The 14969-nt window shown below is 38.8% G+C and overlaps 1 protein-coding gene across 1 annotated transcript; it reads right to left on the bottom strand.

Moving 5' to 3' along the window:
- Nucleotides 1–2527: 2527 nt before the first annotated feature.
- On the bottom strand, nucleotides 2528–13598 carry LOC104992632 (placental prolactin-related protein 4). The gene is made up of 5 exons (XM_010845579.1): nucleotides 13483–13598; nucleotides 7729–7910; nucleotides 5455–5562; nucleotides 3502–3681; nucleotides 2528–2872 (listed from the first exon to the last, which is right to left on the bottom strand). Exons 1-5 carry the CDS (start codon nucleotides 13535–13537, stop codon nucleotides 2678–2680), a joined length of 720 nt encoding a protein of 239 aa, XP_010843881.1. The 5' UTR covers nucleotides 13538–13598; the 3' UTR covers nucleotides 2528–2677.
- Between the last annotated feature and the right edge of the window lie 1371 nt (nucleotides 13599–14969).

Genomic DNA, 14969 nt, shown 5'->3' with positions numbered 1-14969 from the left:
TATATGTTTCCTCCAATTGCATTGTCCCCCTTATTCCAAATTTCCACTCTAATAAATACCATCCTCTCTGCTGGAAATATCTAGACATTGAAGGAAAAATATTTAAGCAAGTAACACAATAGAATTAGATGTTTTTGGCAGTAAATGACTTAGAAAGTGCTTATAGGGTTTTTTCATGGTCTTTTGCCTTTTGAAAGAAGAAAGTGAAAATACAAGAAAGCTGACACTTTACATGCATGAAGGAGCCTAAGGAGGGATTGATAGATTGCTTTGGGGCAGAGTATTCTGTCATGTTCTGAAAGATTTGGGTCATCCCAGGTAGAGGCAGGAGCAGGACTAAGGAAAGAATAACCCTGCCTATGAGGGAAGAGGTTGGTTTTGCTGGACAGTGTTCCTGTATGTGGGTGAAAGGTGTCTTTGCCTAAAAGAAGATAATTTGGCTGGATTCTGCCCTGAAGAGTTGCCAGGCTTTGTTCATCTCTAGAACAATGACCTTAATAACAACATAAGAATACTCCTAATATAAAGGACAATTTCAGAAAAAAGACGAGAGAAGAGAAAATGGAAATAAAAGGGAATATGAGATATTTGCTCTTAGGATCTTAAAAAAAAGCATATATATTTGGGTCCTTAAAAATAAAGTGTTCTAACAGCATTTCAACCTTCACTACCCAAGTTCTTGACTCATTTTCCCTTTAATGCTTTTCCTTCCTTCTGTCTTTCTCTTACTTCTCTCTTATTCATCCCCCTTTCCGTTCTAACTTTTGATTTCCCATTTTCTGTTTACTAGGAATTACTGCTAAAGCCCTAAAGATGCTGCAAAACCAGCCCAGAACATCACTGACTTCTTAGGAGAGCCGATCAAGTGATTGGCCCTCATCCCATGTTGTTTGGAGGTTGTTGAACAAGCTGGGCATCCCTAATCCAGTCACACTGCTCCAGTCTCAGTAGAGACTCAGTCTATTTGGAGAATTTTATAATTCAGGGACCTACTAGGGCATGTTTGTAAGGGGAAATAATTAATGACTAGGATGGTTACTCTAAAAGGAAGAGAGAATGGCATCTCACTTCTCAAATAAATGTGTTTTTGAATCCATTGTTCTGATCTCCTCGGTGTCTATGTGACCAGTTGGATAATCGCCCAGAGGCCTCAGGCGGTGGACAGATGCACACCAGTATATCTGCCATTCAAGTGTTCAGAGTGTTTATGATACATGGATTACCTGTGGATCAGCTAGTAGGTACCTGAATGTGGGCTGCTTAATTTTCTCCAGATGGTGCTTGCAGAGTGAGGGAAACAGAGAGGCTGTGGTGACTACTGCAGGTGGGGAGCTGTGGTTCCAGAACATTTCCCCTGATTAAAAAAGAAACTATGAAGTTGGGGATCCCCAACTTCTGAATGTCCTGGAAAATCACAAGGATACCCCACAAGGGAAACACTTGTCAGCCAGGGGGAATTTCAGATCAGTCCGTCTAGACCAAGAAAAGGCTTCAAGAGCACCATGTAAGTCAGTGATGTCAGAACTTTCCCATCTTGTTACCATTTCCCCTGATCCAAGCTGGCCCAAGGAATGAAGATCCAGAGAGGGAGAGATAAGGGACCTTGCAGAAATGGACATATCTGCATTTCCTGGTAGGTTCCCTGGGCCTCAGCAGGGGAGAGGGAAACATTGAATAGGTTGAATATGAGATGGAGCTGACACTTGACTGACCTGGACTTGTGAAACCCAGAGTGAATATGGAATGGCCGCATGGTGATGCAGGAAATGAGGATGCAGTGGAGTGTGGGTGATGACAGCCACTGCAGGAGGATGAGCCAGTTCACCTTTGTATCTGCTATGGTCTCAGCCTTTGTGTCCCCCAGAAATTTCATATGATGAAATCCTGATTCTCATGGTTATGACATCCACAGGCGGAGCCTTTGTGAAGTGATGGAATTATAAGGATGGAACCTCCTCAATGAGTTGAGTGCTTTTATATATAAGAGACCCACAGAGCTCCCGAGCCCTCCCCCATGTGAGGATACAGTAAGAAGTGTGTGACCAGAAAGAACCCTGCATGACCACGCTGTGGAAATCCATTTCCATTGTTTTTAAGCCTCTGATGTTTTGTTATAGTAACCCAGAAGGACTAAGACAGCATCCTAACAATTCTTAGATAGTTCAGTAAACCTCATGCTATTTATACAAAGGTGCGAAGCATTTATATTTTCTGGTGTAACACTGTGATTGTAACAGTTGGCTGACAGTTCGTGGCTGGCTTTCACAAAGAATCCTGAGAATTCAGTCTTCTTGGTAGCATGACCAGAATGATGAACAATTGTCTAATTCTTTGATTCTAATAACATGACCCAGAATAATTGGCTGTGATTCTTAAGTAATTTTTAATGGTCTTCTTTGTAATGCCAGCTTCTACTATTTGTGACTAATTTTAGTAGGAGCTTCATTCTCTCAATTGTAGGGGTAGATTTTTTTTTTTTGATTTTATATTAAATGAAAATAAGAAATGTTGACAAATTGCCGTCTTAGATTTTGACATCTCTACAGAGTTTGTGTTTATTTTTTTAAGAAGAGACCCATTTCACAGAGCATGCATTAAAAAGCTGTAAATTTCAAATAAGCTTGCTATGGGATAGATCATTATGACCGTCTCAGACCTGGATGGTATAGATGTGGATTTAACACCTCTTATAGATCAGTCGGCATGCCACGAACTTGGTGTAAATGTCAAGTTTACGAGTATCTCTGCGCAGGCAGAAGAACAGGCTATAAAATGCAGAATGACGCCTATCTTCATTGCTCGACAGTAGGGATCGGAGTCCAAACCAGTAAATGCGAGCGATGTACATCTTCCTCCTGGCTGTAAAAATAACCTGAATATCCAAAAGACGATGACTTCTTATGTGTTTTATTAGTATTTGTTTATCTTTGTTCCTTCTAATTATCAAATTAAGATCTGGGGAAGACATATAAATATAAAATTCTCTAGATATGGATTTGGAGCCAGCCTCTAAGAAAACTATTAGGAATCTAAAAAGCAGAAACATAACTCAAGTTTAGTTTTAACTTTCTCTTTGCTTCCTTCCCACTCTCATCCTTTGATTTGAGGAGAACAGAGAAAGAAGACAAGCGGAACTTGAATAGCAGATGTCGTGGGATACTTTGAAGAAAATGCTGATCTTGGAAATTCTGTACTCTAGTTCTCTTACTCTTGAAAATATTTCAACCACCTGTGCCCAGGAAGAAGCAAGCTTTTGGTGGAATTGTATTCAGTGCAGGGAAGGCTGCACATGTCAAAAATTGCAGTGAAATTCTGATTCCTTTACAGTAGAATTTATCACTATGAATGACTAGGCTCCTGCTTTATGTAGTAGGAGTCTAGAATATAGAAGTCATGAATCTTTTTCTTACAAAATGAGATATTTCCAAACTCCTTACACATTACAGAGGTCATCTCTTTCATCCATGAGCAAAGCATGAAAGCCCTCTGCAGGATGCTCACCTGGCTGAACGGCCTCTCTATGAGTGCTTGAAGTTCTTTTAGTTTTTTCACATTTTCTCTAGCGCTGGATAGGATAGTATTTGAGACTTCTTTCATACTCCGCAGGTCCGTGACTAGCTGATACAGAGGTTTTTGCCAGGAGTATAGTAACATGAGTATCCACATAATAAGGCCTTTACTCTAAGCAAGCATAAGAAACAGTCTCATTAAAATAATAATTCAGTGGTTTTGGTAACATGTGATCTTTGCTCAGAGCAGCTGACCTAAAAATCTCTTGGTTATTCCTATGTGCATGCAGAGATTTTTGAAGGTAGTAAAAGTTGCAAAAGGATAAAACGTAAGCTATTAGTTCACACTTTGTTGAATTATTAAAAGATAATATTATAAAACATATAATATCTATGTTATTTTACTAATATTTCTGATAAGTTCTAATTTATACCATGAAGAATTTTCTTTTTTCTTCTGAAATTCTACCACCACTCAGTGAGTTCTTTTATGTTTGTATATTTGCCTGAGAGAATCTAAGTATTTACTCAAGTCAGTATGTGCTGCAGTGCCTGACCCAGGAAAGAGGGATTCCACCTGTGCCCACATCATTGACACCCAGTGATTCATTCGTATTAATGAATCAGATGAGTCATTCGTATTGATTTTTGATTGGTAATTTGTTTTATGACATTACAACAAAGAGACAATGAAGAAGACAAGACATTCCTAAACAGGCTTCTCTCCTCAGCTGATCCCAACACCAGCCCCCTGCTGATATCAGAACAGTCTGTTTTGTTGACATGTGTCCGAGCAGAAAATGGCACAGCGTTGTCTTTAGTAACAGCATCAGTGGGATTCACAGTGGAGGGTCCCCCCTAGTTCACTACTACTAGCAGAATTGAGCCTGAAAATCCCGGGGGCTGAAGATCTCTAGGTAATATGCCTGATTTCTTTACATCCATGAACCGTTTTAGTGGTAAAGAACAGAGAACTGAATAGGATTAAATATAGTCCTCAGCATGTTTATATGCTGAGTAAAATGTATGGCTATGTAGTAACTCTCAGTAAAATTTAAATTTAAGCTTATTGAAAAATCCCTGCTCCTCTTCCTCTTTGATCTTTGTCCTTTACTTGATTATCCTCATTATTAATGAGCTTAACAGAGGAAAAGAATGCTGGTATCATTAAGAAGGTTGTAGAGAAAGAAGATAGTATTTTAAGAGGGGATGCATGTGAAAATATTTTAAATAATGTTAGGACGAAGGATAATGCAGGAAATCAGAAAGGAGAGACTATAATGATGAAAATTTGGAGCTGCCATAAATGATTGAGGCTTGATATGTAAACTGTGTTGTTCTCAGAACAGAGGCAATCGTTACGGCCATGAGAAGCAAAACAATGTTTTATAGGCCATTGTTGGGGAGACTTACAAATTAAGAATAAAAGGTGACAGAGGAGTCATTGAGAATGACGAATGAAGGTGGTGTCAGGGAAATAGAAGCAGAATAAGGAGATCCTTGAAAGGAAGACACGATGGCTCGGGTGGTGCAGTATAGGATCCCATGTAGGAGTCACTAGTAACAGGGAGTACTCAAAACTGGGGTGTGTTTCTTACATGTTCACGAATTTTGCAATCTTTTATTTTACACATGGAGGTTCCCATTCATTTCCTGTTTTCGTACAGTATAATAGCTGCAATCCTGTGTCTAATGCATTGGTTGAAGTAAACTTGTCTGCATGGATGATTTATAGATCTGTTATTTATGTTGCTACTATAGATCTTTAGTCATTCCTTGATTTCGCTCATGCTTCATCAACTGCATAATATAATTTCTCTTCAATTGCTTACAGGCCTCCAACTTTTTCTGCGTGTACAGTTAACATTACCTCTAATAATCTGAAGCCTGGTAAACGACATACTGTCTCATTTGATACAGTAAAAAACCCAGGTAAAAGACTCACGTTCATCCGTCGGATGTGCTGCATATCTTCAGGGAGATGGAGGGAATTGGTGTGGCACTTGTCGGAGACATTGATAAAGTACTCTTTGCCCTGGGCATACTGTTCATCCTGAAAGTGATCAGACAATTAGTTAGGGTTGTTGGGCATTCAGTAGATGAACCTAAAACCACAACATTAACATATTGATACATGTATAATTTTTTAATGGGGGGGGGCATCCCAAAATTTGCAAGTCATTATTTTCCTACTTTTTCTATACATTGTCTCTATAAAATTGATTTTACATCTAACTTCTCTAAGTTTAACCTTTTCCCTTCTCTGTTATATTATTATATATTGTTTATTTTTTAGTATTTGAACCAACTATAGTATATATGTACCGATATTTGGTGCTTCTCAGGTGATGGTAGTGGGAAAGAACATTCCTGCCAATGCAGGAGATATAAGAGGACTCAGGTTTGATCCCTAGGTGTGGTGAATCCCTTGCAAGAGTGTACATCAGCATACTCCAGTATTCTTGCCTGGCCAATCCTATGGACAGAGGAGCCTGTTGGGCTACAGTCAGTAGGGTTGCAAAGAGTTGGACACAACTGAAGTGACTTAGAATGTATGCATGCACCTATATTTAACCATTTAGTCTCTTGTTTACTGTGGGTTAGAGCCAATATATTCCCTTATAAGGAGTTATAAGTTATGACTCTGACTTATCTCTGATCCTCATACCAAGAAGCTTAGTGTTCATTCCAGGTGCAGAATACAATGTTGTTTATGGGGACAAAATGGTACTGCAGAAAAACATGGCATAAAGTTATAGGAAATACTAAGCAATGGACTGAGAATAAGAGTAGAAAAATCTAGCTAACACATTGACAGAGAAAAACTAATCTTTGGCAAAAGTTATGAACATTTCAAGAGATTACTTGGAAGAGTTGGAAAAAAAATGGACAGTCAAAAATGGAGGATAAAACAAAAATAGTGAGTAAAAAGAACTACGTGAATTTAACAGAAACCTTTAGTGCCACTTTTTATTAGCTGTCTGCTCTACTGTGTGCTCCTTGATTGACCTAAAAGAATTAACATACAATTTTCAAACACCTTCATCAGAAAGAGAATAATTGTTTCCAATTGTAAACTCCCCTTCTATTGTAGCTCAAAACCTATTTACTGCAAATCTTAAAACAATAATTTGTAGCATTAAAAAAAACTACCAGTATTCGTTTTTGTGACCGGGATTCAGCTTTGTTTAACATGCTCCATCCACCCAGTTCACTGCAGAGCAGTTCTCATTTATTGGCTATTTACTCTGAGCCTGGAGAAGAAAGCCCAGAGAGACACTGAAGGACCAGAAAATCAACATGCTTCCTTTTCCCCAGTCCCACCTAAAAGTGTTTTATGTCAGGTAGTATTGTGGACTGAATCTGTGTTCTTCAACTTCATGTGTTAGAGCCCTAACTGCCAAAGTGCTGTGTTTTGAAATGGACTGTAGCCCACCAGACTCCTCTGTCCATGGGAGTTCTCAGGCAAGAATACTGGAGTGGCTTGCTGTTCCCTCTTCCAGGGAATCTTCCAGACCCAGGGATAGAAACCAGGTCTCTCACATTATGGGCAGATGCTTTACCATCTGAGCCACCAGCGAAACCCATTAACGTTAAATGAGGTCATAGGGTGGAAAACTGATCCAACAGTGTTTTAGTGTTTTCATGAAGCAAAACAGCAGAGAATTTTCTCTTTTCTCTGTACATCTCTGTGTCTTTTCCTCTGTCTCTCTTCCCCACCCCACCCTGTGTGAGGACACAGGGAGAAGCCAGCCTGGGAAGAAAGAGTTCTTACCAGAACCTCACCTTGCTGGCACCCTGATCTTGGACTTGTAGACCCCAGAACTGTGAGGAAATAAATTTCTGTTGTTTATTCCACTGAGTCTATTGTATTCTTTTATGGCATTCCTAGCCTACAAATACAAAATCATTTATTTTGGAAAATAAAAAACAAAATGAATGAAAGGAAATTGAAAAAGTTATTGCACTTCTTAGGAATCTTTGAGATTTCATAAAACTGAACCTTTCTTCGATTTCCACATCTTATGAGCTGATAGCTTCTTTGACCCAGAGAGGGTGTTATTTGAAGTTTGGCTGATGCAGCCTTCTTATTGAAAGGATGATATAGCCCAGTCACTTACACGAAGGTTCCTTCTAGGAGCCTGGCGGGCTATTATCCATGGGGTCAGAAAAGTCAGACACGACTTAACAACTAAACTACCACCACCACAGTACTTACAAAATCAGTGAACATTTTCACGGAGTGGTTATACATGCCGGTGGACAGAACGGAGGCATGGACAAACAGGTCTATAAGGGAGGCCCGGCAGACGTCATCCCCTTCAGGACAGAGGGACGGGCATAAGATGCCTTGGCACAAGAGCAGATTTGACATGACCAGCAGCAGGAGCAGGCAGGACCCTGTTTAAATAAAAACATGTGCCATTTTTAGATGATATAGTCACCTGAGATTATCAAATCCATCCTGTGGAGGGAAGGCTTCTCTTTCCCTGTTGCTCTGAGCAAGAGTTGGTGCTGTAGTAGTTGGGGTGGGGAAGGAGCGCTTTCTGTGTAAATTTAGATGGATGATGATATTGTACAGATAGAGAGTTGGAGAAGTAGGTTACTCCCTGCATTTTTGTATTGCTCCCAGAAGTACTTCTGTGCTCTGCAAACATTTGGAACTTAATTCTGAACCAGATTGCTTAGGCCATTCTTTTAAGACAGTTTAATACTGGGACTCTGCAGACTTTCAGCAGCGAGGCCTCTAGGAGTTTATGATTTTTTCACTCTACATTGTCTAATGCTTGCATTTTAGACACTGAAATGACAAGAAAAGTCCAGTTGATCTGTGTGGTTTACCATCACGCTGGGATAAGAGTAAACACGTGACTGACTGATCTCTGCTATTGACTAAAAAGAGAATACTAAGAGAAAAATGATACTGTACCTTGGATCTGCTCACTCACCTAAAAGCCCCATGCATGTCTTTGATACTTTCACAAGAGCTTTAGAACATCTTAAAATTTGTGTTTCACAGGAACCCTGTGAGATAGCCTTAATCTTCACTATGATCACCAAGTTATATCAATTAAGATGCAATGACTTAGAGAGGGCAAGTAATTTTCCCCAGGTCCCATTAGAAGCAGATGCAGGTGAGTGGGCACCAGTACACTCCTCTGTTCACTTCTGATGTCACATCACACATGCCTGTGGCTCTCGGTCTGCATGTGTGTAACCAGGACCACATTGGGAGCTGTGATGACTCTGCTTAAAGAGAAAAATATTTTGTCTTTGACTGCAAAACAGCAGTGGCCTTAGAACATTGGTTTTATCCACTGTTCTGCTCTGTCTATAAAACACTCACTGTTACAGTCTTTGACAATTATCAGTGTGGGGGCCTGGTTCTCCTGGCTAGCCTTTCTTCTAGACACCTTGACAGCTCTTCTACTTTTATGCATCCTTAATCTTCTCATTATGTTTGTTTCTTCGAGAAAATAGCAAATAAATCTCCAAATGGTAATACAAGAATATTACCTGGTCAGCACCCTAGACAACATCACTGGCTCTGCAAACAAGGCCTGCCCTTTCCTGACTTTGACTTTTTAGGGACAAATTTATGTGTCTGGTTGGGAGTACATCCTGACAACTCATGGGGCTTAGTTTTTGAACCATCTCCAAACATCTCCTCTTTGATAGTAGAACTAGACCTTCATGCTTCCACGATGTATTGTAATATTTCAGAAATTATTCCTGGCCCTACCTTTGGCCAACAGAAGCATAAAATCATAGACTCTTGCAAGCGTGATTTTAATATTACTTTTCCTGTGTGTCCTTTGTAAGTAATATAATTTAAGACTCAAGTGAGCAAGAATTGAGTTTGGACAAGAGAAATGATAAAATAGAGATTTTATCCTCTTGAATGAGATCTGAACATGATTCTTTTTCCAATTTACCAGAAGAGTAGTAATTTAATTAAGGATAAGATATCAGCATTTACTAGGTTTCTCTACTCTTTGTTAGTTTAAAGGGGCATGGTATCTAAGAATAAACTGGTCATTTAAAATTATGTGATGAAAATAAAAGAAGTGGTTCTCAAAAAGGAGACATAAAAGTTGGAGAAATTTGGGACTGTCTCTCTCATCAACTAAAGAGCTTATTGTGACAGGCAAGGAGGATAATAGGTTGTATGAACACAGATGTATTTGTGTACATATATTTCTGTGCATGTTACATGTGTTATGCATAAATATATGCTTAATTCCTACATGGAATTTTGGAACTTATAAAATTCAATTCTATAAGGGGTAGTAAATATAGCAGAATACCCTAATTCCTAATGTAATTGATCATTTATTGGTAGATGACTAACTATATGATTTCCTTTTCTGTTAAAATGTTAGATATGTCATTGCTTTGGTAGCACATATATGAAAAAATTGGAATAATAATGAGAAGATTAGCATGGCCCCTGCCCAAGGATGAAACACAAATTTGTGAAGCATTCCATGTTTTTTGTACCAACTTCAAGGGTTGGGATGGGAAGGAAGGTGGGAAGGAGGTTCAAGGGCAAGGGGACATAGGTATCCCTGTGGCTGATTCATGCTGATGTTTGGCCAAAAGCAGTACAGTGTTGTAAAGCAATTTTCCTTCAACTAACATCTATACATTTAATTATTAAAACTGTTACTGGGGATCATATAACAGGTTCAGATATCCACTGTATGACTAAAGAGGATCTGACTGGAAACTGATGGTGTCAATTATCATTGGTTAGTGATTCATTAACTTTATAGTTGAGAGAAAAGTAAACTCACAAACACTATTGTCTTGATTCAGTGTCATAGCAAGCTATAATCCTTGTCTGCGTTCACTTTTAGGTGGTGTGGTGCCCAAACTTTGAAACTGAGGCTGTTCCCAGAAGCACACAGTCGTGAGTCCTGCCCAGGGATTTTGTTCCTGATGCTGGAGGCTTCTGTTCGCTGGTCACTAAGGCCGAAATTTTCTCTGCTGAGCATTCTCTGGGTCTATCACATGCACAAGTCTTTATATTTTGGTTTTCTAATTTGATTCTCTTATTCTTTTGATCAGTCTACCAAGTCCCTTTACGATTTATTGTCAGACCCTTTTATGCTTTGATCTTTCTGATGCTCATTAGTGAATTTGCTTCCATGTCTATCTCTCTGAGTAGTTTTCAGCATCTACATAAACCCTACCCTATTCTCTTACTGTCTGGATTTTGGCGTTTAGCATCAGCATATTTTCATGAACTTCATTTTCCTTCCGGTGCGGTTTCTGGTATACAGCTTAAGCTGGTTGGCTCTCATCTGGCTTGTTCGTGTTGTCTCCAAACAATTAGAGAACTCTTCTTTCTTTCTAGGTAATACTCCCCTTGTTTTGATACCATTGCTAATTTTCTGTGATTTCACTTCCTGCCTCATAAGCTTTGTCTTTCTCAATCTACTGTAACTTGAGTACTATGTGCCTCTATGTTGGTATTACTATTTTAAATCAATATCAACTTAGTATAGCAGAGAATTAAAGGGAAGAAAATTACAGTAGTATTAGTAATAATGCATTCCCCCAAATTATAATTAAGTAATGCTCCCAGTTTTAAATGACTTTCTATCCATGTATTGTTGAGGTCCCCTACTCATTTTTCCTTACTAGGTGTTTCAATTTTGAAATATATCATCAAAACAGAAAATTAATAAGGAAACATAAGCCTAAAAGGAAATATTAGAGCAAACAGACCTAATTGATATCTTCAGCACATTCTATCCAAATGCAGAAGAGTACACTTTCTTCTCAAGTACACATGGAACATTTTCCTCATCTTGGGTCACAAATCAAACCTCAGTAAATTTAAGGAAACTGAAATTATATCACGCATTTTCTCTGACCACACTAGAGATGATATCAATTATATGGGGAAAAAAAACTTTAAAGAACACAAATACATGGAGATTAAGCAACACATTTCTTAATAATGAACAGGTTACTGAAGAACTAAGGGAAATCAGAACATTCCTAGAAACAAAGAACACTGAAAATATGATGATCTAAAACCTAGAGGATGCAACAACAGCAGTTCTAAGAGGGAAGTTTATAGTAATGCAAATCCTCCCTCAAGAATCACATTGGATCGACCACCTAACTTTACATATCTTTCACTGTTTTTAAATTTCTCTTACCAATGTCTCAAAGGTTTTGATAAAATCTTTCGACACCTTTTTTGAGTTTATTTCTTATTGTTTTATCTTTTTGTGATGCAATAGTAAATGGATTGTTTTCTTTATTCCACTTTCTGATAGTTTGTTGTTGATATACACGTCGACAACTGAGTTTCGTATATTGGAATATAGTAAACATGATGTATGCTCCATCTTTAAAGAATAGACATTTTCCCACAGATAAGACATATAGATGATCAAGAGGTATATGACAAGATGCTCAGCATCACTAATAAGCAAAGGAAATGCAGATCAAAAGCACAACAGGTATCACCTCATACCTGTTTGAATGGCTAGTACCAAAAGGTAAGAAATGACAAATGTTATTGAGGATGTGGAGAAAAAGGAGTGGTTATGCACTGTTGGTAGGGATGTACACTGGTCTCCCATGGAGAGAACCTCCCACTGTGGAGGTTCCTCAAGAAACTTAGAAGAGAACTGTTATGTGATGCATTATCCCACTTCTGGATATATAGTCAAAGGAAATGAAATCATTGTCTCAAAGAGAGATCTGTATTCCCATGTTTACTGAAGCATTATTCACAGTAGCCTTGGTATAGGCACAACCTGAGTATCTTTTGACAGGTAGATGGATTAAAACAATGTGATGTGACATATATAGGTAAATATTATTTATCCATTAGAAAAAGAAAGAAATCCTTCCATTTGTGGCCACATAGGTATAATTGGAGGGCATTACACTAAGTGAACTAAGTCAGAGAAAGACAAATTCCGTATGATCTCAATTATAAGGAATCTCAAAAAAAAAAAAAAAAGATGGAACTCAGAGTAGAAAAAATGATTGCCAAAGACTGGAGGGTAGGGGAAATAGGGAGAGATTTTTAAAGGTTACACACTTTCATATATAAAAAATTAATAAGATCTGAAGATATAACTTTGAGCTTCATGATATAATCATGGGATCAAATTATGTATTTGAGCAAGCTCTGGGGATTGGTTATGGATAGGGAAGCCTGTGTTGCTGCAGTCCATGGGGTCACAAAGAGAGGGACATGAATGAGCAACTGAACTGAACAGGGCTCTAATATATAGCATGGTTAATGTAACTATAAGATAGTGTTGTATTTTTGCAATTGTCTGAGAGAGTGGACATCATTGAGCAGCATCACCAACTAGATGGACATGAGTTTGAGTAAGCTCTGGGAGTCAAGGATGTACAGGGAAGCCTGGTGTGCTGCAGTCCATGGGGTCTCAAAGAGTTGGACACGGCTGAATGACTGACTCAAATGAAGGGAGTGGAACTTACCTGTGTTCTCCTCAAAAAGCAAAAGTTAAATGTGTGTGGTGATGGCAGTGTTACTTAATAGAAAAGGAAACTCGTTTCTAATCCATGCACAAATGGGGGTGGACAAGATGACGGAGGGGTAGGTGGAAGTGGGATACACCTCTCTCCACCGATGCATCAAGAACATCTAAAGATGCAGCAGTTCTCACAGAAGACCAGGTGAATCCTGGCAGGACTCTCTGACTACTGAAAAGGAACATCTGGATCCATACAGAACTTGGTAGGACAAAGGAAAGAAGGGACAAGGAGGAAGGGGAAAGAAGGAGGAGAGCAAGTGGAACAGCTTGCACCTGGGGGTGAAGGGGCTGAAGCACTGGGGAGAGATCCCCGCATCCATGGCCATCTACTGGGACAGGGGCGGCATTTGAAGCAGTTGAGGAGTGAGCTAACTAATCTGTGACAGTCTGAACAGAGTAAGAACCACATAGACAAGCCATGCTGCAGCCTTTCATACCTCGGACAAGGTTGTAAGTCCACTGGTGTCCACGGAAGCTGGGAGCTGGAGCCATGGGGATTGAGGAATGATCCCAGGGTGAGGACTCCTGTTGACTGTGGGGAGTCAGCCAGATGGGATGGGATGGAGAAAATCTGCTGCATGGGATGCTTCTTAAGGAAAGCCATTAGGCCATAAAGGTAGGCTTCTACTGCCTGTGGAGTAGAGCTATCTCTTTCTCCATGCTGGTACCTGTAGGTTGAGCAATAGAGAAAGACTTCAGTGAGGGTGGTCCTTAAGTGCCTGATGCACTAATCAATGGAGAATTTTAAATGTCTATCTATATACCCGACCCAACCCTATTCTCTGTCTAAATTTTGGGTTTTAGCATCGTAATGTTTTTATGAAATTAAATAACTTCTAGTAGAGTTTCTGATTTACAAATTAAGCTAATTCCTCACATCTGGCGTGTTCTTGGTGTTTCAAGAAACTTTGAGAACCTTCCTTCCTCTCAAGGCAATACTGCCCTTTACTTTACTACCATTGCTGACTTCCCATACTTTCACTTCTTGCCTAATATATTCTGTCTTCTATACTCACTATAAATTTAGCAGTAGGTGTCTGTATGTTGGTATCAATATTTATAATAAATTATAACCTGATGCAGTAGAAAATCAAAAGGAATACACTTACAACAATAATAATAAATTGCCCCCAAACTATAATGCATTAATGCTCCCATTTAAAACTTATTTTCTATCTATATATTATTGGGGTCCCTTAACTCATTTTCCTTACTAGGTGGCTCAATTTTGAAATGAAATGTAGAAAACAATAGATTGGTAAACTCTGTAAATTACCTTCCTTTTGATATACCTCATTAGTAAGTATGCAAATATTAGTATTTTTTCCAGTGGGGCTGTTCTTAGTATACATTATAGCTCACTGTGGGGTGATTCCTATTGATAGAAGATTGTACACTGTGAACTGTAATTGTCAAACAAGTGAGTGGAGATGAAAGAAAGTAATGTCAGGAAAGCACAGGCTTTTGTTGATCTAGAAGGAAAACCTTGCTGTGTCTCTCATCTACAGTCTAATCTTCAGATTTATTGAAACTCTTACTTTTCTTATGCTCCATTAAAAATTTAGATTATTTGGGGTTTTTGCACTTGGGTTGTATGTCTCATGTATTTTTGGATATTAAGCACTTATCAAATATATGATTGGGAAATATCTTCTGTCAATCTGTAAATTGCCATTTGATTTTGCTGATGTTCCTTTGTTTGGAGTTTGATGTGGTCCCACTAGTCCGTTTTTGCATTTGTTGCCTTTGCTTTTGGTGTGAAACCCAAAAACTCATTGCAAAGACTGATGGCAAGAAGATTACCTCGATGTCTTCTTCTAGGAGTTTAATTGCTTTAAGTCTTATGTTCAACTTTTTAATCCCTTTTTAGTAGATTTTTGTGTATGGTAAAAGATGGGCACAGTTTCATTTTTTCACAGGACTA

This window comes from Bison bison, unplaced genomic scaffold (assembly GCF_000754665.1).
Source record: "Bison bison bison isolate TAMUID 2011002044 unplaced genomic scaffold, Bison_UMD1.0 scf7180017864220, whole genome shotgun sequence".
NCBI lineage: Eukaryota > Metazoa > Chordata > Mammalia > Artiodactyla > Bovidae > Bison > Bison bison.
The sequence above is the reverse complement of the archived record's forward strand: the minus strand, read 5'-3'. Positions and strand labels throughout refer to the sequence as shown.